Source organism: Tiliqua scincoides, chromosome 11 (assembly GCF_035046505.1).
Source record: "Tiliqua scincoides isolate rTilSci1 chromosome 11, rTilSci1.hap2, whole genome shotgun sequence".
Taxonomy (NCBI): Eukaryota; Metazoa; Chordata; class Lepidosauria; order Squamata; family Scincidae; genus Tiliqua; species Tiliqua scincoides.
Window position 1 is genome coordinate 17,769,442 of NC_089831.1, and position 23,774 is coordinate 17,793,215.

A 23,774-nucleotide genomic window follows, 5' to 3' on the forward strand; every position below is an offset into this window, starting at 1 on the left:
TCAGTCTACACAACCATCCAAAGCTGAGAATTTCTGTCACCTACCTTGTCTTGTCCAGCTGTGACTTATCTTAGGAGAAAGGAAAAGACCTCAACATCTTAGAGAAAAGTCCAAGCACACAGCTTTGATTTTAACTTGGCTTGGCCTTTTAATCCCGTTCACCTATCACCTGTAACAGGTATTTCCAATCGTCGCTAGAGACATCTGGCCGTGACCATTATTTAAATGGCATACAATTCTAAGCTCTTCCTTCCTTTGCTGACTTAATGCACTGGAAGACACTATCAATTAACAAATTATCCCTATGTGCGGTCTGCCTACAAATGGGTATATTGTCTTCTAGAAGCTTAAAGGAGGTGATACACAGAGGGGGTTTGCTGCAGGAGAAGCTAATATAACTGGCCTTTTTATATAACCAAGTTCATATGTGAACAACTGTTACCCTGCACATGCCTGATCTCGGAAGCTAAGCAGGGTCAGGCCTTGTTAGTACTTGGATGGGAGACCGCCTGGGAATACTGGGTGCTGTAGGCTTATACCAGGGGTCGGCAACCTTAAATACTCAATGAGCCATTTGGACCCATTTTCTGGAGGAAAAAAAACTTTGGGAGCCACAAAACCCTTTTGACATCTAAAATGAAGATAATACTGCATATATAGTTTTTTTCCCCCCACCTTTATGCTCTTATAGGTCCCATTTTTATAATGTAGCCCCCTCTTGTAGCTTTTAGTTAGTTTTGTCATATTCTTGTCCTATGTTTTCAGACGCCTGGTCCTCTATGGTGTTTTGCCTGATTCCAAGGCCATTCTCTGCCTAGAGAATTATGCCCACTTTAAGCAAATTAGCTCCCCTTCTTTCCCCCAACAAATGACCCTGGTTCTGCCCTGTACTCCTGCTGGACCCCACCTCCAGGGTAGCTCGCCTGTTCAACCTGCAGAGGTCCTCTCTCCTGCTAGCAGCCTCCCACCACTACAGCAGACCCTGGGTCCTCAGCAGGTCTTGGGCACAGCAGCCACACACAAAACTCCAGTCTCCTCTCCAACCTGCACTCCTTCTCCAACCCACACCCCCTTCCTCAGGTGCCCCTTTATATCCCTTAGGGTCCTATTGCCTTCAAGTGGCTGCAGCTGTGCAGCACACTCTGCTGGATGCCCAAGCCTTACCCTTAAAGGGGCCACTGCTGACACCACATCTACCTCCTCACCAGATCTTCCAGGATTCCAATACATATGGCGGTTATGACATCTGCTTATTTTACATGGATACTAAAGAACTCCCCCCACCTTCCAGAGGCACCCTGCTGGAAGGAAAAAAGGACACAGACTCCAGAGGTGGGGAAGAGAAGAAGCCAGAGCTGGGGGGGAAGGTGGGGGGGGCAACCACAGGCCAGCTTCTGCCCTGCCTGCCCTCCCTCACTCAGGCTGCAACCCTCTCCACACTATCCTGGGAGTAAGCCCCATTGGCTACAATGGGACTTCTGAGCAGACAAGTTGGTTGGAGCTCTCAGGCTGCAGTCCTCTCCACACTTACCTGGGAGGAAGCCTCACTGACTACTTGTGAGTAGACCTGCATAGGAGGGGACTGAGGCTGCAGCCCTCCACACCTTCCTGGGAGAAAGCCCCACTGACTACAGCGGGGCTTACTTGTGAGTAGACCTGCACAGGAGGAGGCTGAGGATACAGCCCTCCACACCTTCCTGGGAGAAGCCCAGGGACTACATCGGGGCTTACTCTGGAACAGACCCGCTCGGGCTCCCACTCACCTGTCCTTGCGCTTGGCCTTGAGCAGGCTTCAAGGCTGCCATCCCAGGCACCCTTTCCTGGGAGTAAGCTTCATCCTCTGTAATGGGGTTTACAACTGAGTAGACACGCATAGGAGCAGGTGCCAAGGCTGCCATCCCAGGCACCCTTTCCTGGGAGTAAGCTTCATCCTCTGTAATGGGGTTTACAACTGAGTAGACACGCATAGGAGCAGGTGCCAAGGCTGCAATCCCAGGCACCCTTTCCTGGGAGTAAGCTTCATCCTCTGTAATGGGGCTTACAACTGAGTAGACACACAGGATGTCTCCTCTGCTGTGGAGGAAAAGCCTCTCCTTGCACTGAGTGGGGACCTACTCAGGGAAAGGCGGGCTGCAAGGGCTCGCAATGGCTGAGGAGGACAGCGGCTCAGGATTGGCTGGTGGTCAGCCAGTGAAGGGCCCTGAGCCATTCCAACAGAAAAAGCCAGGAGCCTTCTGGATGCTGATTGGCTGAGCCTGCTGGATAGTTGGGGAAGGGAAAAACAGGGACCTTAAGCCTGCAGAGCGGGCAAAATTGAAAAGGGAAACCAATGAGGGAAAGGTGGGGGTGAAGGGAGAGGAGGGCAGTGAGCTCAGGGGGCGGAGGGAAGCAGCCTGTCCTCTCAGCACAGGTGCCTCCTGTTACCCCCTTTGCCACTTTCACTGGGAGGAGCCGCAGCAGACAGCTGAAAGAGCAGCATGTGGCTCTAGAGCCGCAGGTTGCCGACCCCTGGCTTATACCATAGTCTTTCGAGACTGAAGGTTGCCAGCCAGTTAGTCTATGTGAACATTGGCAACAGGAGCTAAATAGGCTACAGCAGTGCTTCCCAAACTTGTCACAATGCTGTGGCACTTGGAAGGAAGTGGTAGTGATGTCATCACCACTTCCTGGTTTGGAGACCAGAAGTGACCCTACAAACCGCAGTAAGGGGCTCAGGGTGGGCGGGCTTTTCAAGCATGTAAAAACCACATGCAGAAGCCCTGCCCACTGCGCCAAGTCCCCTGCTGCTGTTTGCAGGGTCGTGGCATGGCCTCGTTGCTACCTGGTAAACATCCCAGGATGCCCCAGTAGGTGCCCCTCAAGGCCCCAGGGTACCACAATGCACACTTTGGGAACCTCTGGGCTACAGGAACGTCCCAGTTCAATCATATTTTCTCTCCTCAATCCACATCTCTTTGAAAATTCTACTGACACAAACTGTTGAAATCTGGAGACTCCCCTGTGTTTTGGCTTTCATGGGTCTAAGCCACTGCCTAAACAAGAGCCAGATTTCTGAAGTTCGCACAACTTGTACCCAGTGGAGAATCAAGGAAAGCGTGGGAGAATGAAGAAGCAGACTCTCTTTTTTGGTGGGTTTTTACCTAAGCCTTTAAACACACTTTGCTTGCATATGCTAAAGCAGTTTCCAGCATACGTCACTTTTTTTTCAGTGGTTCACCAGGGATCCATGAGCTCATGTCTACTTTAATCAAGCTCTCATTTTACCACTAGGGAGTTCATAAGTACAAATGCTTAATGCAGACCTAAGGCCAGACATTTATGAAAAGGCAAACAATTACAACGGTCGCTGTAATTAATACAGGTGGAGGGAAAGAGCGTCTTAAAACCATTTTATTGACTTAAGAAGGGAACACCATGCCAGGCAAATGGCCCCGGGGCACAGATCCAAAAAACCTTCTCGTTCCTAAAACAGTGGGGAACCAAAACCCCCATGGTCTGTCTAGATACGACAATTAAGCCCACGCACAAGAAAACATTCCCTATTCTTGAGTAACAGGTTTTGGTGGTGGGGTGTCTCCATGCAGCAAGAAGGGGGGAAAATGTTCAGGATCAAGTGTGGTGAAATGGCTGCTGCCCATAAAACAAACCACCACTTCATTCTTTCCTAACTTCTCAAGGCTGGTTGACTAGATCAGGCTGGTACACTGCGCTGTATATATCTCCTTCCACACCGCACCACCACTCAGAAGATACCCCCTCCTCACAAGCTCTGTAACCATCTCATAGGACAGAGATATTATTCTGTTTATGTATCCGACAAAGCAATTACTTTAAGCCGATACTAGCCAAGAAGTGACTGAAGGGAACACAGAGATGTTCCTGTCTTCTTCCAAAAAGTTGGCAAGACAAAAGAGGAGACATAAAGAACTTCTTACCTTTGCTGTCCTCCGTCACAGGTCAGATTTTTTTTTTTTGCTTTATTACAAAGAGTTTGGCTTCAGGTACCTGGTGCGTGACTAGAATTGTGCTCTACGAAGAAAGCAATGCACAGAGAGTTCCTTAATCAGCTCACAGCTCAGCATTCCAGCCAGAGAGGATTACACCAAGCAGACTGAAAAGGTCAGTTGCAGGGATGAATTCCTTTGCCGTGAAATATCCACAAGGAGCTAGATCCCCCCCCTTTCCAGATGCCTCTCCTGCTCAATGAGACTCCAGAGGTGAGCTCACCAAACTCCCTGCGACTCACTCACAAGCTCTCTGTCTGGCTTCTTGCCTGCATCTGCTTTGCCTGCAAACCCTGGAGGCCCCTCCCAACACATCTCACTCTTGTGAAACAAGCTTCACTAGTCTAGCTCCACCCTGAGAGAGCCACTCCCCCCTCTCAGGTGATTGCCAGACCCCAGGCTGAGTAGCATCAACCTCCTTTGCAAGTCTGAGTTTCCTGGACAGCCTCCCCCGTGGAGTAACCGGTGAACAGGACCACATTCCAAGTCCATCAACAGGAAGGGGGAAGGAGGCAATTAAATCAGTGACTCACTGCGTAATGCAGTTAAAGGCAATGACTGCAATGGGGGAGTTGTTTTGAGATCATTTCTGTCCACGTAGTCAGGGTGGCAGGGGGGAGGGAAGAAGATCTAGTAAAATAAAATTGAGTGCATGGCTTTTCCACTTCTCAATGCAAGTTTTCCAGGGAGTTTGGACTCTGCCCAGGAACTATGCATATAATACTAGAGGAGGGGAGGTGGAGAGTATATATACAACAAACTGAAATGCTGTATTAAATTAGTAGATGGATTGCCTTAAAAGACCTCTGATTAAGCTACTTAGAAAAAATAAATCTCACGCAGATTTAAGAGAAGTGAAGTAGCTGTTGCCTACTGAATAAGTCAGATATATCTTTTAGCACTGGGACCCACTTTTTAGAATGACAATCTATCGGGACCCACCAGAAGTGATGTCATTTACCTGGAAGTTATGTCATGGCTGAACATGACATCATCAACCAGGAACATTTAACACCCCCCATACAACAAAATCAAATCAATCAAATTAAGTAAGGCTGCAATCCTATACATACTTTCCTGGGAGTAAGCTCCATTGCACATAAAGGAGCTTACTTCTGAGTAGACATGTTTAGGATTGCACTGTAAATTAAACATTTACAATAATAAGTCAAAAATTTAAAATAAAGAAGAACCCTCCTAACCTTCTCAAGCAGTTTCCCTCCCAAGCTGAAAAAACATTCTGGAAACATCCCAAAGGCTGCAATCCTATCCACACTTACTCAGGAGTAAGCTCATTGACTATCATTGATAAAAGCATATACTGTAACATAGTAGCCTCCTAAAAGCACAGATCTGTAACATTTCCCCAAATGCAATCACATACCATAGTAGCATCAAGCTTAATATATTAAAAATAAAATACACATTGAAATGAATGGGGACCCACCCAAAATTGGCTCACGACCCACAGCTTGAGAAACACTGATATGAATAGCTAGCAATTGCTTTAAATGACGCTACAAAACCACTCTGCTCAAAACCAAAGAATAGCTAGAGTTTCCTGGAGCCCCAAGACTAAGTTCTTCAGCTGTTCGGATTTGGTCATTGTAAACAGAGTTGTTGCTTGGCAGTCAACTCTGGTAAGAACAAATCTCCTTTCTCCAGTTTCCTCCCCCCTCCCCACTTTCCCTGCAGTTTGCGAGATATGCCAAAATTTGCAGATGGTTCAAGGAAGGGAAGTGACACTACCTAAAAGGAATATTCATTTCATTGTACTAAACTTGAAACTGCATATCCACTTTTGGAATAAGTATGTGAATTCAGTATGCATAAGAAAGTCAGCTTCAACTGTGCAAGCCTGCAGCAGCCTGTCCCAAAGCCTCTCTGGGTAAGGGGCAATTGGGTGTACATGTGGATGGGTGGAGGGAAGGCACCTCAATCTTCCAAGGCATTTAAGGGTCACGCTGTAAGACTTCCAAGTATGTACCCACTGTGCTAATTTCACAGCGTGTAAAACTCATGCTTAAAACAACCCACAGTTATGCAGAATCACATATGTTGTCCTAGTGAAGAAGAAAGCGAAGAGTAGAAAAGACCCAGGGAGACCTGGATTCAAGTCCCCAGTTAGGCTGTGAAGCTTTGGGCCAAACCACATGTTGGCTATAGCTGTGCAATGCCATTCCATAATCTGAGGTCTGTTTAAAGAGAACCAGAGTGTACAGAGGCTGGAATCTTGAAAGGAACACCTTTAATTAGTATGCCAGTTGCACCTCTTTCCTAGGGAAGTCAGACACTGTTAGTAATCACCAGACGTTATGGTACAGTTGGGGCCTCAGTATCTACGGGGAATCCATTCTCTGACTGGAGCACAGCTCCGGCTGCCTCCAGAGGGTTCATGTTGGGCCAAGTCTGGTTCAACGTGGGTCCAGGGGACCCATATTGAGCTGGATCTCTGGATACAGAGGCCACACCTGGACTGTGCTCCACACGAGGCTGTCCTTGAAAAGCACCTGGGAATTTCAGCTGGTGCAAAATGCTGCTGCTACTGGATTGCTGGCTGGCGTTGGCAGGTTGGCTATTACTTGGATCATGTATGCTCAGCGTTGGTTGCCTATCTGTCAACACCCTGCAAACACTTATAACCTCAGCAAGATTTCTAAGCTTAAACTTGATGGGGGAGGGAAGGGTGTCAGTTTGAAAAAAAGTGAGTTCTACACAAGAATGCAAGACTGAGAATGATCCAGTGTTGTTGTTCATAGGACCTCAGCCTTCCAAGACAAGCTATGGCCATAAAGATGGTGTGATGGCCAAAGAATACTGAAACAATAAGAGAGACCTCCGTTTTGCCTTTAGCTAGATTTCAATTGTGAAATAACCACGTGCATGCTTTTAAACAAAACTGATAAACCTTTTCCACCGATTAAAAAATAGATAAGGCTTTTTAGAGGATAAGCAGTTAAGATGATAAAATTTTGGACTTGTGACTGTCAACATTTAGGATCACAACCATAGTTCCTGGGGGTTGGTAGAAGCAGAGTGCAAAAGGGACAGTGTGAAACAAAGAATCAATGTGCCTTAAAATCCTTTCCCTTCATTCTAAGTTCCCGTTCTCTACCCTCAATCCCACCACATCAATCTTCCAATGTTTGAATTTGATACACAGAGATGGTCAACATGTTTCCCAATTGCCAACATAAAACGCTGTCAAATCCAATCAGCTGTGGTGCATACCCAATTTGTACTCACTTTCTATTTGTATCAGCGAACACTACAGCAACAAATCAGGTCTAAGTAATTACTGCATGCATCTTAAGCAATTTTCTAAAAAAAGGGGGGGGGGATCACAAGCACAGTTCCACAACACAGAAAAGGTCTGTGAGAGAAGAATGGAGGGAGATAAATAATGATTTTGGTCTGATTAAAACTGGACATGCTGAAAGCATGTTCCTTAGACACTCAAAAACACGATAATCTGCTTATCTGAAACTGATAACTTAACTGATTCAGTTAAGTATGAAGTGCACTTAATTGCACTAGATTGTGGTCAAGTACTGGCAGTCTGTGCACACTTTTGAATAGCCTCACGCTGGAGGCAATTACTTATCTGATCTTTCACTCATCCATTGGGTTTGGACCCCCAGTTTGGGAACCACCACTGTAAAGTGCTTCTTTTAGTGCCACTTAACATTTGAGCACAAAACAATAAATGAGCTGGGTGCTTTAAAAGCTACCTTCTCCAAAATGTTAAACTTTCTGCTTGCTTAATTTTGCTACAGTTTGGTACCATCTGCATTATTTAAGGATTTTAAAGATCAACAAGGAAAAAACAAGATGCTGACCTTCTAACGCAATGTATTTCTGCAAATTCAGTTGAAACATTTAATCCTGCTCATCTAATAAGACAGCAACCTAGGCATACAGAGTTCTCATATCTCAACTGAAAGATACAGGTGAAACTCACATCTGATGCAGAAATAGGATCAGAGTGCCCAGTAGCACCCAGAATAACGATTCCATGAAAGAAAGCATGCTCTGTGAACAGACATTCCCTTTGAGAATGGAAAACAGGCTCTACTCATGCAAAAGGTACTTGCACAAATCCATTCCTGGAGGGAGCCTGCGTATATAGTTCAGCTCAGTTCATGGAAGTGTTACTCTAGATCAGGTGTCTCCTATCTGCCGCGGGCCAGATAGAGGCTCGCCGCGGGCCGCATCTGGTCCCCGGGCTGGGGTTTGGAGACCCCTGCTCTAGCTCATGGGTCTCCAAACCCCAGCTTGGGGACCAGATGCAGTCCACAGCAAGCCTCTAGTCCCCTGAAAGCCTCAGGACCACTTGGTCAAACATGACTGGAACTGTGCTCTGGTTGCGTCTGGAGGGTATTCTAAGGGCCAGGCAGTTTGAAGGAATGAGCCCATTCATTCATTTATTCACTCATCTAAGTTCCATCTCTAATTTATTTATATAAATTTTATATTTTAAATTTTTTCCGGCCTTCAACACCATGCCAGATATTTGATGCGGCCCTCTGGCCAAAATGTTTGGAAACCCCTGCTCTAGATGCTACCCTATGTGTCTTTTCCCATAATGCTGAACTCCAAATCTGAGGTTGATTGGTTGGTAACCAAAGCAGGTTGGTAACCAAACTACTCTTCAGCTGGTTTTCTTTCTCCAGGCTAAAATTACAGCTGGAAACACTTTGTGGAATTGCAGGATGTTTTTGTACCTGGACAAAAACCAGAGTTATAGACTGGGAGTTATCTAGCGGCGGGGGGGGGGGCAGATCTATGAATAGGATGGGAACCCCACAACATGGTATTCACCTACAAAACATAAAGGCAAGCGGGAAGCTAACAGGTGAGTTAGACACCTGCGTGACTTGATCACTAACATTCCCATTTCTCAAAAGCAAGTTCCCTATAACAAAAGGCAGAATTATAAAGAATTCATTTTCTAAGTAAATGAGCAGTGTAAAAAAAAAAAAAGGAACCCACAGAAAACTCAAACAGACAATAACTAGCTATGAAGACAGAAAGCTGCAGGGGCGTAGATGCTTTCCATATGCCATCTGTATGACTATTTGCCTAGTAGGCATAAATCGTGGGTGTGTCTTTAGTGCAACAAGCTCCTGGCTCCCAAGAAAAAAGCTTGCTTCCTTGGAGCCAAGCGAGCTGACTTGGAAAAGCTGACAGAATCAGAGAAGTATGTGGATAAGATGTGAAACAGGTATATGTCTTCTGGGCTGACAGCTCCATAGCTATGATCAAGAGTGAGAGTCTTTATGCCATCCAGGGGACAAGGGAAATGCTCATTTAGAAGAGACCCATGTCTTGCATGATGAACCAAGAATACTCATGCCTGCACTGATTCTCAAGGAGGGTTCTCTGATTCTCAAGAACAGCATCCAATAGAAGTGACAAGGGATGAGGTTCTAGAACAGCGATTTTCAATCACAGTGCCATGGCACATTGGTGAGATGCGAATGTTCCACAGGTGTGCCAAGTAAGTTTGGGGAGGGTAATTTATTAGTAGGACCATTGGGAGATGCAAGCCCCCCCCCCCCAACCAGGAGCATGGTGCACCTTGTCAGTTGTCCAAACACTGATGATGTGCTTTGACGATTTCAGCACCTTGTCAGTGTGCTGTGAGATGAAAAAGGCTGAAAATTGCTGTTCTAGATTGTACTGACAATTTAAAAATTATGATCACTGAGTCCAGGTGCTAATCCACTCAAGAATTCTTTAGGAACTCAAATGCAAAATTGCTTGTCTTATAACCAAGATATGTAACTTAGCATTAAAGTCAGCTTCCATGCTAGAAGGCAGCCCAAACTCATGTTCAGTTTACAAACACCAGTTTGTAAACGTCAGCTTCCAGTTTGCAGCCCATGATGCTGAGCAGGGAAGCTAATTAAGAACACTCCAATCAGCTCTGCAGTGAAACCAGCAATACTGACAAGATCCGGATTGAAACCACTGACCATTCCCTCACTGTGAAACTGACCACTCCAGTGACAAAGACAGGAACGCTGCCATACTTACAAACAAAATGTCATCCAAACAGACCCCTGGAACCGTGTTCATAAATAGGCGAGTGTCTGTTTTCTGTTAACTTCTGCTAAGGTTTACTCAACAGTCTTTGGTAAGGTACATTGTAGCGGAAAGTCCCAATATACAGAGTCAAATGGAATTCAAAGAATTCTGGGCGGTTAGCAAAACAGCTTAGGAGAAACAACAATTTTTTTTTAATGTGCTTAATAACATCTTTAATCATGCTTCCATCGGCTTACCTGGGAGAAGTGTTGAGATAACCAACCTGTATTAGATCACCCCTATATGTCCAGCCTATCCTGTACACCATGCCATAAGGTAGGGATCTACAATGTTTTTCATGCCACGACCCCAATAAATAAAGTATGAGACTAGCGACCCACCACCGATTCTGCTCCCCTGCCGGGACCCAATGCACCCAGCTCCCGCCAACCCCATTTCCCCTGCCCCTTGTGCCTTCACAACGACACTATGAAGTACCAGCCTGAGCAGGGCAGCCTTAGGAGCTGTGGGGTAAGACAGTGAGAAGATGCTGTGCAGGACTATATCAATCACTCAGTTTTGATAAGGTACTATCATGGTTGGGTTGGATTCAAGCCCTCTCTTGCACAGGGTTAGAAAGGTTGCAACAACCCCCAACATGAGGCTTTGTGACCCCATTGTGGTTTCGACCCACGAGCTGAAGAACAATGAAGAACAATACCATCATCATCACCATCGAGAATAGCTGTATGCTGCTTTTCAACCAAGAGTTCACAAGCAATTTGCATAGCAAGATATGCCAACGTGACAGGCACACACTGCTCCCCCTTCTTGCACACTGTTCTACTTGTACATAATCATGTGAGGGAGGTTCTTCTGCACCAACCCCAAGTGGTTATGTAAAAATGAAACGGTTCACCTGGAGGGGTAGTAGAACATGCACACTCATGTCCCTTATTGCCTAGTGGGCAGGCCTGCTGGGATGTATTGTTCAAACTGTCCGAATCGAGTCAAGGCTTGGCTTCACACTAAAACTCCCCCAGCCTTCCTCCTACAGATTTTATAAAACAGGCACTATGAGTTGCAAAAAAAACTGAAATACGTACATATTCGTGAATGGCTCTAAATAACTACAGTATTCCATGCAGGCAGATGGATCAAGCACGCATTAGTCACATAAGCTGTGCTTTGGTTATTTTTATTCTAATAGATGTTTTTCTTTACAAACTTCTGTAATGTAGTCATGACAACTATAGCACAGCAGTTTCTAGTTATAGCCTTGCAGCTGTGTACATAACATGATCATTGGAGCCTCTGGCATCCTACAGATTTTCAACAATATTTCTTTTCTCTTCTCCCTCCCTTATGAACCAGGGTTGCCCATGGAAGTGGGTGCCTATTTGGGTACCAATGTTGATTTTTTTTTTTTTTTATAACCACAAAAATCAGAGACCTTAAAGATCCACACACAAATTGATAGATCCCAGTTTAAACAACATATACAGCCTATCAAAGTGTTCCAGAAAAAAACTTAAATGGTGATCTGGTCGGGTTCAATGGCATTACACGCTGAAAACCTACCAAGGTGAATATTCTTCCCCTTCTCCAGAAATTAGGCTTTCTTCTTCCAGACTTCCAAAACAAAAGTTCGCACAAAACTAGAACTATACGCTACCTTCTAGACTAAAACCAACATCATTAGTAAGATAGTATTGCTAGAATGTACAGTGTTAGATTTTAGATTAGTACAGAGACCAACACATAATATAATATGTTCTACCTGAGCTCAGCTGGGATTGGTTCAGAGTCTCTGAAACACATGCTGAACCTGGTTTTATACTATCCATCTCCAAATCTGCACACAGTTGTGAGGAAGGGGGGGGGGAAAGGGGGCAAGAAAAGGACAAACAGGTTTAATGAAAAAAAAAGGATATTTAAAATGCAGGACACTTAGCAACTCAGTTTGCCATGAAAGTATTAACAGAGCTGCACTTTAATTTTCTGCTATTCTGCTTAGATCCTATAAGGCATTACTTTACAATTTCCATACAATATAGAGAAAGATAAGAACTCTGCAAAACAACCCTTCTACTATCTACAATCTACTACCTACCAGCACTGGTTCCCAAACTGTGTGCCGTGGGAGGACTCCAGTGGCCTCCTCTTACTGGCACTCCCGGGTGCTGCCATCTTTAATCGGGCAAGATCCCAGGCAGCACCTGGGAGAGCTGGGCAATGGCACCACCACAGCAGGGCTTCATGCCTGGTAAGTCTGGGAACCGCTGAACTACAACTATCTCAAAATGTGGTAAATATCACCAAATCATCCAAGTATACCTTAGGACTGTTCTCCGTGGGAAAAATGTTCATACTCTTGCCTTACAGCTTCAATTTAAGAAGTGAACCCTGCACTCCCAGCACACTCTGGACAAGATCATTAGTTCCCATGATCAAATTGGTCTGGTACAGTCTATTTAACCATGTCATTTTCCCAGATTAAGTTTATTACAGGGTGACATAGAAAGTTTTGACATAGAGCCTTTCCAGGGGACTTGGCTAAAATCCTCAGAAATCTCATTTTTAAAACATGCCACAGCATCCATGGAGCTTTGGAAACAGTTGTGAGTGTGCCATCACTATGATGCCACAGGCTGATGCCATGATACTAATCTATATGTTGTCATCGTATTAATAGATCAGAGGCATATACAGTTGCCAAAGCAAATTTGTTCCATAAAAAACCCTCTACGCTGAGCAATCATACTATACTTAATCTGGTCTTTGCATACTTTTAACAAAATGATTCTCAATAAAACTGTATGTGTTTGTGCGTGCATTTTCTAGATTTTCTTGAAGAACGAAAGCCGCAGCTAAACTGACACCCATGGCCAGCTGTTGCTGAACTTAGGCAAGAAAGCCATACAGACTAAAAGACTTGACATTTTTCCCATGAAGAAGTCATGCTATATTTGGGGGGGGGGGGGGGAATAGATATCTAAACAAATGAAGAAAAAAACAACCCACCATTATCCAGCTTATTAGCATGAAGTTTGTTTGAGAGTCAATTTCAATTTCATTGCATTGTTGAGGTCAGTCACTGATATTAAGGTAGTAGTGATTAGGAAATAGGTCAGCTTCTACCTTAACCCCATAGGTTCCATATAACACAGATTTAGCTCTCCCCCTCCCCCCTCCCCAGCATTCCTCTGACTGCCTTCTTGCAAAAATTCTGGAGTACAGCTCCATTTTAATCACCACTACTGACAGAAAGAAGGCCACCTCCTATTCCACAGTTCTACAGGAAACCTAAATACCCCAGCTAAATACCCTACCTTCTGTGATACCTCCTCTATGCGAGCATGATCCTTCAAGCGAAAGATATACTGGCCTTCCACTATGGCTATGACCTAGTTATCATGAATAATGTTAATTGTAGTAGTCATTTAGGGTTTTCATGAAATTCACCAATATTCTAAAGCTGTTTTCTTACCATATTTCAAAAAATAAACATATTGCTTTCCACATTAGGCATATAAAATATGAAAATATATGCTTTCTAACAGAACAAAGGTTTTCTTTTGCTCGTTGTTTTTTTTTTAAATAAAGCCTTGAGTTATGTCTATGTAATCATTGTCCTTCTTTCTCCCTACAATTTTGGGTAGCACAAGCAAGCAATCATTAATTCTGAGGGAAGAGACTTCTCATTTGAAGACGGGGGTGGGGGGGGAATCAGAATCAGAATTCTATTTGTAGAATACACTAAGTAAGCAAACGGTCTCCAAACCATGGACTGCTGTGTCAAGGAAAAGCAGTCCGTGTGTGGCACGGAGCTTTCTGTTCCACACCGCAGCATCTTATCTTTCAAAACAATCCCCTCAGAAGCTCATGATGGGCAGCCACGTCCACTGCTCATTGCCCTGGCAGGCTCTGCGCCCCAATTTCCAGGTGGTAGCAGGTGCCTGGGGCAAGTTTCTAAGGAGATCAGGTTGAAAGATAAGGTGCTGCGGCACAGAAAGAAAGCTACATGCTGCTTAGGGATGACTCTTCCAGGGCACCAGATCTGGCCTGAGGGCTGGTGTTTGGTGCTTGCTGCACTAAACCATTGGTATATTTTGGTTTAGCAGTTTGATTTTTTTTTTAAATGCATCCTATGGATAGATGCACAAGAACGTGCAGCCATTTTGCAAAGTGTACACCTTTAAGATTATATCTCTCCAATTCTGGGATGTGATTTCATAGACAATGGTTTTATATGTAATCAATTAGGTGGATTATAGCTGAAATTTCAGCCAACCGTTCCTAAATCTATTCAGAGAAACTGGCGGATGTGTTTTCGAGTTGGGGCAAGCACCACAAGGATTACAGATGTTCTTCCCTCCCATCCAATGCTTTAAAATATTAAATGCATACAGTGAAATAAATGCATGCAATAAATTCCACTTTGACTTCCCCGCACACCCGTCAAACAATTTCTGGTATTGACTAATTTGAAAGCAAGAGAGAAGCAGAGAGAGAAAAAGGAAAAAATGAAAACGTACAGGGGGGGAAGTAGCTCCAGGACGCTGGACGGGCTCCATGGGCAGGGGAGACTGGGAAGGTACAATTCAAAAGAAAAGAAATGATTAAAAATGAGCAGTCAATTTCAAAAACAGGACATTTTCATTTTTTAAAAAAAGACCAGGCTGATTTTGCACAGGTGACCACCCTTGCAGTCTACTCAAGAGTTACACATGGAGGAAGGACCTAATTTACTGTGTGTTGGACATAGTAAATGTCACCTCCAAGTCACAGCTGCCCAAGTCTCTTCTGAGATAAAGGTGAGTTTGTGTCACTCACCACTAACAGGAGATGAATCAGCAAAATACACATCCTCTGAAAGCTCCTGCAACAAAACAACGTGATGTGATGACTCAGAGCCCAATGCTATCCAGTTTTCTAGTGCTGGTGCAGTTCTGCCAGTGGGGTGTGAGCTGCATTATATAGTGGAGGGGCAGTCTCCAGGACCTTCTCAAGGTATGGAAACATGTGATCCCTTACCACGGGGCTGCATTGTGGCTACACCAGAGCTGGAAAGTTGTATAGGATTGGGCCCTCAGACCTGGAATGGACAGTTCCAACGTCTTTACACAAAAGGAGACAATGCCCAACATTTTTTTTTAAAAATCCACATTTATAAACAAGTACACTGTTCCTCCCGATTTGGGTCTTAATCTCACCAAACCAGATTTAATGAAATTTAAGCCAACACAGCTGCTTTTATTTATGTATGTTTGTTCACTCCTGCTTGAGACAGTGCCAAAAGGGGAAAAAGAAGAAATCTCTGAAAGTGAAGATCATCACTTAGCTTACTGCCATGTACAGGAAGAACCTATGGGTTGACTATGATAGGCCAGTGTTCTTTGGGGAATTACAGGTGTCCATGAAATTGTCCCTCTTTGGTCCAAGTGACATAGCAGGCAATGAAAGGACAGTTCCATGTGCCTCTAAACGCAACCAATTATCTAGACCAACTGTTACCCTGAACATGCCCGATCTCGTCTGAACTTGGAAGCTAAGCAGGGTCAGGCCTGGTTAGTACTTGGATGGGAGACCGCCTGGGAATTCCAGGTGCTGTAGGCTTATACCATAGTCTTTCGAGACTGAAGATAGCCAACCATCTAGGCCAGCACTTTCTCAATTGTGGGTCGCGACCCCATGTACGCAGGGCCGGACACGATGCTTCTGGTAATGCTGAAAAGCCTTAATGGGAGGCCCCTGGAGGCCTCTTCTGGGATGCGCTGGTCCCACAACCCACTCTATTTGGCTTCCGTGTGCGTCAGAATGCTCCACAGAAGCAGCTTCCAGATTGTGAACACAACTTCCATTTTGCAACTGTCTGTGCAACTTCGCTCCCTTCTGGAGAACAATGACTTGGACACCACTCATGTCCTGATAGCCTTTTAGCTTGAATACTTTAATACATTTTACTCGAGGCCATCCCTAAAGAGGCTTCTGTCTCTAGTTGCTCTGATCATATCCTACCAGTACGAGAAGAACGTCACTGGCTGACCATGAGTTTCTGGGACAAATTCAGTGTCATTGCTTTAATCTCTATACAGCCAGAGACCTGGTTAATTGGGGGGACATCCTTTCCACAACATGACCCTCCCAAATGTGACGATCAGGAAATGAGGCCTCTTGTATAAAATCATCAAAAGCAGAATAAGTTGCTACTACTAAGCAACTGTTCAGATGGTGCAGCCTCAACTTGACAATTGCTTTTTAGTAAAAACATACCAAATCTGCACTATTGGTTCCTTTAAAAAGCCTCTTTCCTATCAGTCCTTTGGGATGTACCATTTTTGGGAGGCTGCAGTTGTTTCTATAAGTCTCCTACTTTGCTGTTTGTGATTTGGACATGGGAGAGTTCTTGTTAACCTGATTTTCCTGCTCAGTTTTTTGGTTGATGGGGTGATATCTGGCAGTGTTATTCAGCTACGGCTTTTCAGTTGTGGCATTTAGTCTTGTATTACCTTTTTAAATTAGTGGTTGCTTTGTTGAATGGTTTTATCTATTGTGACCCACCCTGAGTTTCCTTGATAAGCAAGAAAGGTGGCACAGAAGTGTTTTTAAATCAATAAAATCAATGATTGTGTAAGCTGTTTTAAGGATTCCAACAGAAAATTAGTCCATATATCTTCAAATAAAACATCACACATACACCTACACACAAGCCCAGTTGACGGTTAATTACCATTACTAATCTAGAAATATTTTCCAGGATATTTTCAAAAAAAAGAAAACAGATTTTCTTGATTACAACACTTTAGATCATTTGTTTATTTCTATCACGCCTTTCACTGAATAGTCCCACAGTGATTCCCAAGAAAATAAGTTTACAATAAAAATAAATTCAACCATTTAAAAAGCAATCAAGGATTAACCAAAAAACAACATTCCAGCAGCAGTAGACACGTAAACGTCAGGTTGCTTGCCAGGGGTAAACCCCATTAAACATGGTGAGTCTCGCCCCTAAGTAAATATGCATAGGATAAGGCTGCCAGCTTACTAAACCTCCAGGATTTTGTCCCGCTCCAGTTTCCCAGCCAACTGTGGTGTGATGCCCATAACAGATAAGGAAAAAAATGTACCTAGAGAATTCATGGGTGCTTCATTTAGTGCCACAATTGCGTACAGGGCCAGGGTAAAGTGATAGATTTATCCTGAAAGGGACTTGATGCCTTTCAGTTTAAAGGATTTTATCAGGAGTACACTTTATAAAGCACACTGTATTTGTCCATAGTAAGTACATTATCAGTCTCCAGTGTAAAAGGATACCTTGAAACCCTGTTGTTGTTTCTGCTTGCTTGCAAAGGCAGGCTTTTGAGAAAGAAAATAGAGGCACAAAAGTGTGTACTGGTGAGGGTTAACAGCCTTACCAAATCCACACGTGCAAAGGCAGCTGGCTCAAAGTATTGGATTATGGACAAATTTGACAACCAGGCTCAAGGTGGGTGCTTGAAATTGCTGTATGAGTCAGCTCCCTGCTCAGAGTCAGTCCATTAAGAACAGATGCGTCCACATGAAAGATTTAACTCTTTGCTCATCATCAAAAAGTACATCCAGGGGCATTTGCAAAAATGAGCCCTATGTGTGGTTGCATACAGTTGGCTAGTCATAGGCAGAGTACCAAGACTTGTATTGATTGGAGGTGGCTGTCCAAGTTCCACAGTTCACAGTAAAACTTTGTAAAGCAATCCAATTTCTAGTGTATTTCAATGCAACAGGTTTGTTAAATGGGATACTTAAAAATAATGGTTTAGCGGGTAGATGGGACTCGTCAGCCTGGGAAGGCAGCTCATCTAAGAGAAGGAAACTCTGACCTCAAATCTCCACTGCCTTGCGGCTACATCCAGTTGTGGAAAAGTCTTCAAGAATCTACCTCGAGGCAAAATCAGGAGCCGGAGTCCCTGAGGCAGTTCGAGGCTGAACACAGTCATGCTCTGGCAACTCCTGCGACGCCGCTGGAACCAACCATATTGGCTTCTGCCTTTCCATTGGACCATTCCAGCGATGTGGAGAGGGGGGATTTGCTGCATGGGTAACAGCCTATCCTCCATACCTTCTTTACCCAGGCTTTGCGCACTGGAGAGGACACTCCAACTTCGCCATACGGCGTCGGCACAACACGGGAAGCAGCAGTTTACCGGTTATAAGTCTTTGCTCGATTGGTGTAGAGCGTGACGCCAGGGGCTGCTTCCGACGGTGGGAGAGATCATTGCATCTCATTGGGCAGCTACCGCCCACCTTAAGCTGGGCAGTCCCCAGCCAGTAGGCAAAGAGGCAAAGAAGGAAGGCCCATAGCCAGGGAGACAGACCAGGGACAGACTGCACTTGCTCCCAGTGTGGAAGAGATTGTCACTCCCGAATTGGCCTTTTCGGCCACACTAGACGCTGTTCCAGAACCACCATTCAGAGCGCAATACCATAGTCTTTTGAGATTGAAGGCTGCAAACAACATTAAGAACAAAGGAGTCTTGCAGCGCATAAAGGCTAACAAATTCACCATGGCATGAGTTTTTGTAGCCAAAACCTGTTTTAGCAGGGATAATGATTGAGGGTGAAGGATTCCCCTCTTTTCTGAACAGTGTTCACTTTATAATTCATTAACATGCTTTCTCTAGGATCTCTAAATTTCAGAGGGAAAGATCATTGGGTACCATCTTAGAATAAAACATTTCCCAGACAACATTTGCTCTATAAGGCAGGTAGAGAGCGAGATTAAGAATAGCATAGCTGACATTAACAAGAACTCAGGGAGAACATTTATGTAAGTAACAATGCTATACTCTCTGATAGTCCTCTGCTCGCAGGGATGATGATGATCAAAATAATGATGGGAAAGGACTAGAAGAGCAATATAAAAAGAGACAGTACTTGTGTGTACACTGCCTTACAGAACGGACAAGGTGAGATGGACAGAATACCTGCCCCAATCTCCTCTCTCACACCATCACTTAAAGACTGCTTATACCCTTACAGCAGTGGTTCCCAAACTATGTGGCACAGTACAATTGGGTGCTACAGTGAACTCGTAAGAGAACCACGGGATGTCCCCGGTGGCCTCTTCTTACCAGCTCCCCCGGGTGCCGCCACCTTGAATCATACAATTTGTCAGCAACTGGGAGAGCTGGGTGATGGTGCTGCTACCACAGGGTTCTATGACTGCAGGGTGCCATGACCGCGGTGCGTTTCCAAACCCTTTAAAGATATACACAGAACTAGACTGAGATTACACACCGGAAAGAAAATACACGTTGACCAAGCAAGCAAACGGACCCGAGCAATATCTATATTTAGATTTCTCCTCTGCCACTTTAGAGTAACACAGAGCAAAAGTATTGCAATCACTTCGTAACATAAGGAATGAGTGTAAGAATTTCAGCAATAGGATCAACTAAAATTGCAGAGGTACCAGAAGGGCAACTGCACTTTCCGTTTCAGCTGTTTTATGCCTGCAATTAACAGTTACTACTTCTGCACTCCATAAGCTGCCTTTCTAATTTCAATGGTGTTGGGTTTTTTTTTGCATGTCACAATAGCAAAGAAGAATGAAATACAGTTGGACCTTGTTATCTGCAGGGGATCCATTCCTGGACCCTCTGTGAATACTGAACCCGCAGATATTGGGATCTTGAGGGGGGGGGGGACGGCAGACGACTTCTAGACATGATCGTAAGTGCCTTCCGCTTACTTCTCACAGGCCTTCTGAGGTGTGAGTAGGCCATACATAGCCTTCCCATGCATCAGAACACCTCTGGACGCAACCAAAAGCCACTCCCAAAGGTCCTCTGTGGGTACTCTAGCTGTTGGTTCGGAATCCATGGTGGGTCAAATCCGTGAGTTCCAAATCCATGAATAAGGAGGACCCACTGTACACCATGGGGACAAAAAGGCCTGACCAGGATGGAAGGGGGCACCATGTCTGCCCTAAATGCACACTGGTTTCTCTGTATGTCTCCACCAAAAAAAGAAAGGGTCAGGGGTCATCTGGAATAGCATCTAATCCAATGGAAAGGCCTACAACCAGAAAGAGAAATCACCTCCTCTCCTGTGGTGTGCTAGCAGAAATATTTTCTGCTTATGCATGGCATTCCCTACACAAGTTTTCTCAGTTTGGCTGAAGGGGAAACAGAGGGGAATGGGTGGGGGACTCTGATGTTTAGATAACACTCATTTCAGTTATTTCTTTTTATGCAAATCCCCTCCTTGCTGGATCACAGCTAGCCAGCAATCCTTTAGTTGGATAAGACGTACAAAGAAAAAGGAAGAAAGGGGGCATCGTATCCTCTCTCTCTCTCTCTCTCTGTACCTAGGTGGAAAAGTGGAGAAAACTGCTACTGATTGCACTAGAGATCATGCCTGGAGCACCAGTCACTTAAGCATTAAACCTTCCACAATTAGCAGAAGCTTTACTTAAGTAGCAATTACCAGTAGGGAAGCGAGGATGACGAGAGTAGTGGGTGTCATACATACACCTTACAGAACACACATGCGAACACACACACTTGTCCAGCTCTCAAGTGATTAATCCGGTTCTACTGCAGGGCACAATCACCCGTTACACAGTTGGAGATGACTCAGAGGGAAGACTGCCAACCCACTGACTCACCCTTTCCCACTGGTGAAGCAACTAGTCCCCCATCCCGTCCCCCGTCCCGGATTCTCTTTCAAGGATGGAATGAGCCTGCCAGCTGAGCTGTGGTCGCTCACTGGATCATGCCACAAAATCAAAGGGTTGTGGAACAGAACCCAAAACACATGGTGCTTGAAAATAAAGCTCTTGGCATTTATGAGCATTTCACTTGATCTCTTAAAAACAAATCAAAATTGCAGACATTTGTAAATGCTACTCACCGAACTCGCCAAAAACTGGAATTAATTCTAAAGCATAGAGCAGCCATTAACTGTGCATTTCACACGGGATTTGTAACGGGGAGAGGGGGGTCGTAGCTTTGCATGCTGAGATTGCAGCAAACCCTCATTTTAATGAACTCATGGGAGAAAGGGGTTTCCATTGATACCAAAAGCTCATTAAATCTGGGTACTACCTTTAAACACCTACCTCCCTTAGATAGCTCTGCCAGCACTGTTCAGCTCGCCACTGGGCGCTCTAGGAATGGAGGAAGGTCTCCACTGCAAGGCGCCCTAGTGAAGAGTGGAAAATGTCTGCTATTTCCAAAGTTGTTGAATTAAGGTATTTTAGGATTCACTGTGTGAAAAAAGACAATTGGTGCTATATTCACCTCTTATCCAGACTTCCACATATAACTGCAGGATACACAATCTCACATCCACTCTACTCAATTTCAAATTGATTTTGCACACTAAAACCATTTGATGTCTAATTCTTTTACTTCTGCCCAGTCAGCTTTCCCACAGATTGAAAAATAGGCTTCACACCTCTGAAGCAGAATAATGCATTTCTTTAGAACAGCGGCTCTTTGAAAGTTACGGATCCCCTCCCCAGAAAAGCATGAGACCACGTTCCATAGAGCAAACTCACGGCCCAATCCTAAGGGAGTCTTGCGCAGGCGCAGTGGCCCCTGCACCAGCCTAGAGTGTCACAAATATACCATAAAGCACGTTTGCAATGACCCTAGAATAAACAGCGCTGACCGGAAGGCCTGTACCATTCCAGGGATGGTGTATCTGAGCCCTTGGTTGCTAGTAGAGATGAGGGGCTGGGAGAGGGTGGCAGGATGGCATTCCAGACATGGGACGGGCATGGGAGAGGGCCTTATCCCTGTCCTGGGTCTGGCAACCTTACACAGGGCTGCCCAGATTTGCATCAGTGATTACACCATTACCTGGGATAAACAGACAAATACCCCAAGGAGACCTCCAGCCTCCTCTGTACCTGCACTGGATACAGCAGAGGCAATGCAGCCAAGCTATGCCAGTACATTTTCCAGACTCACAAAGAGAGTCTGGTCCAACAAGAAGCTGACGGAACATACCAAGATCCAGGTCTACAGAGCTTGCGTCCTGAGTACACTTCTGTACTGCAGCGAGTCATGGACTCTTCGCTCACAACAGGAGAGGAAACTGAACGCTTTCCACATGCGCTGCCTCCAATGCATTCTCGGCATCACCTGGCAGGACAAAGTTCCTAACAACACAGTCCTGGAACGTGCTGGAATCCCTAGCATGTATGCACTGCTGAAACAGAGACGCCTGCGTTGGCTTGGTCATGTCGTGAGAATGGATGACGGCCGGATCCCAAAGGATCTCCTCTATGGAGAACTCGTGCAAGGAAAGCGCCCTACAGGTAGACCACAGCTGCGATACAAGGACATCTGCAAGAGGGATCTGAAGGCCTTAGGAGTGGACCTCAACAGGTGGGAAACCCTGGCTTCTGAGCGGCCCGCTTGGAGGCAGGCTGTGCAGCATGGCCTTTCCCAGTTTGAAGAGACACTTGGCCAACAGTCTGAGGCTAAGAGGCAAAGAAGGAAGGCCCATAGCCAGGGAGACAGACCAGGGACAGAATGCACTTGCTCCCAGTGTGGAAGGGACTGTCACTCCTGAATTGGCCTTTTCAGCCACACTAGACGCTGTTCCAGAACCACCATTCAGAGCGCGATACCATAGTCTTTCGAGACTGAAGGTTGCCAACAAGTATGCCAGCACTGGTTAGGACTGGTTGTCAGTAAAAGTAGGCTAATTAAATAGGTAGGAGGTGGGAGTCAGGAACAGATACACAACAACAGTTCCACCCTCATTGGAGAAACAATTAGCTCCTTAGTCATTGGGGAGCAGGGGTCAAGAAGAGGCAACTCCCAGTTGATCCAGGAGGAGGTATGTAGATGGTGGTTTTACCTCCCTCTCTCTCCAAGTTCTCCTATGGGACGGTTTGTGCTACTTGATCCACAGAGGATAAGTGGGAGATAGTTAAAAATCCCAATGAGTGCATGCATGCTCTTGGGTACTCCTTTTGATTCTCTTGGGTATTCTTCTGGATTCAGACATACACTGGAGAAGGGAGATTTATCTTGTACAAAAGTGAAAACCGTTGAGGCCCAGTGTCTTACCCGTATCAGTCAGGGTAATTCACTCCTCTGTTGGGGCTCAATCCTACTGGGTCATAGTGCCGGCACTGGAGCCCAGCGCAAGGTATCATAAACGTACCATAAAGCACAAAGATGGAAGATGCGATACCGGACCAGCACCAGTCAGCACTGCGCCCAATACCAGGTGTAGGACATTGTGCGGCCACCAGAGAAAGATAAGAGTGCTGGGTGGCAGTACAGCCTTTCAGGGTGGGGGGAGGCGTTCCAGGGTGGAGGAGGGCAGAAACTCTGTATCTATGACGCATAACCCATTTGAATGTTCATAGTAACCAAGTATCAGACTCTAATCCTTCACTTTAATTCGCTGCTTTATTCCCTGCTGGTGTCACTTATCAAAGATGCCAACACATTTTTCAGACATGTTAAAAAAAAAAAAATTCATGGAACTGACATGGCTGTTAAACTGGTTTGGTGTACTTCAATATCCTTTCCAGAAAGTATGACAAGAAACATTAATTTCTTGTTTCTGAATTCTCTCAATTGCTTTACAGTTTGATATTTAAAGTTGACACTCAAAAGCAAACTGATTCCGAACACATTTTTTTTGACCTCATAGTCTTATATTTTGGAAAAAAAAAACCTGAACTGCATAGACAATTATATGGGATGAAATAAGGTCAGGTTATTTTCT

The 23,774-nt window shown here is 45.0% G+C and overlaps 1 protein-coding gene and 1 pseudogene across 1 annotated transcript in view; one reads left to right on the forward strand and one right to left on the reverse strand.

The window, feature by feature from the left end:
* The window catches only part of ARHGAP32 (Rho GTPase activating protein 32), a 161,829-nt gene that overhangs the window by 47,435 nt on the left and 90,620 nt on the right, over positions 1-23,774 (reverse strand). Inside the window, exons 11-12 of the mRNA XM_066639519.1 lie at positions 14,573-14,623; positions 11,815-11,889 (exon numbers count right to left, since the gene is read on the reverse strand). Of these exons, the coding sequence (XP_066495616.1) occupies positions 11,815-11,889; positions 14,573-14,623 (126 nt within the window). The remainder of the gene's footprint in view (positions 1-11,814; positions 11,890-14,572; positions 14,624-23,774) is intronic.
* LOC136662558 (5S ribosomal RNA) lies at positions 15,534-15,653 on the forward strand (annotated as a pseudogene).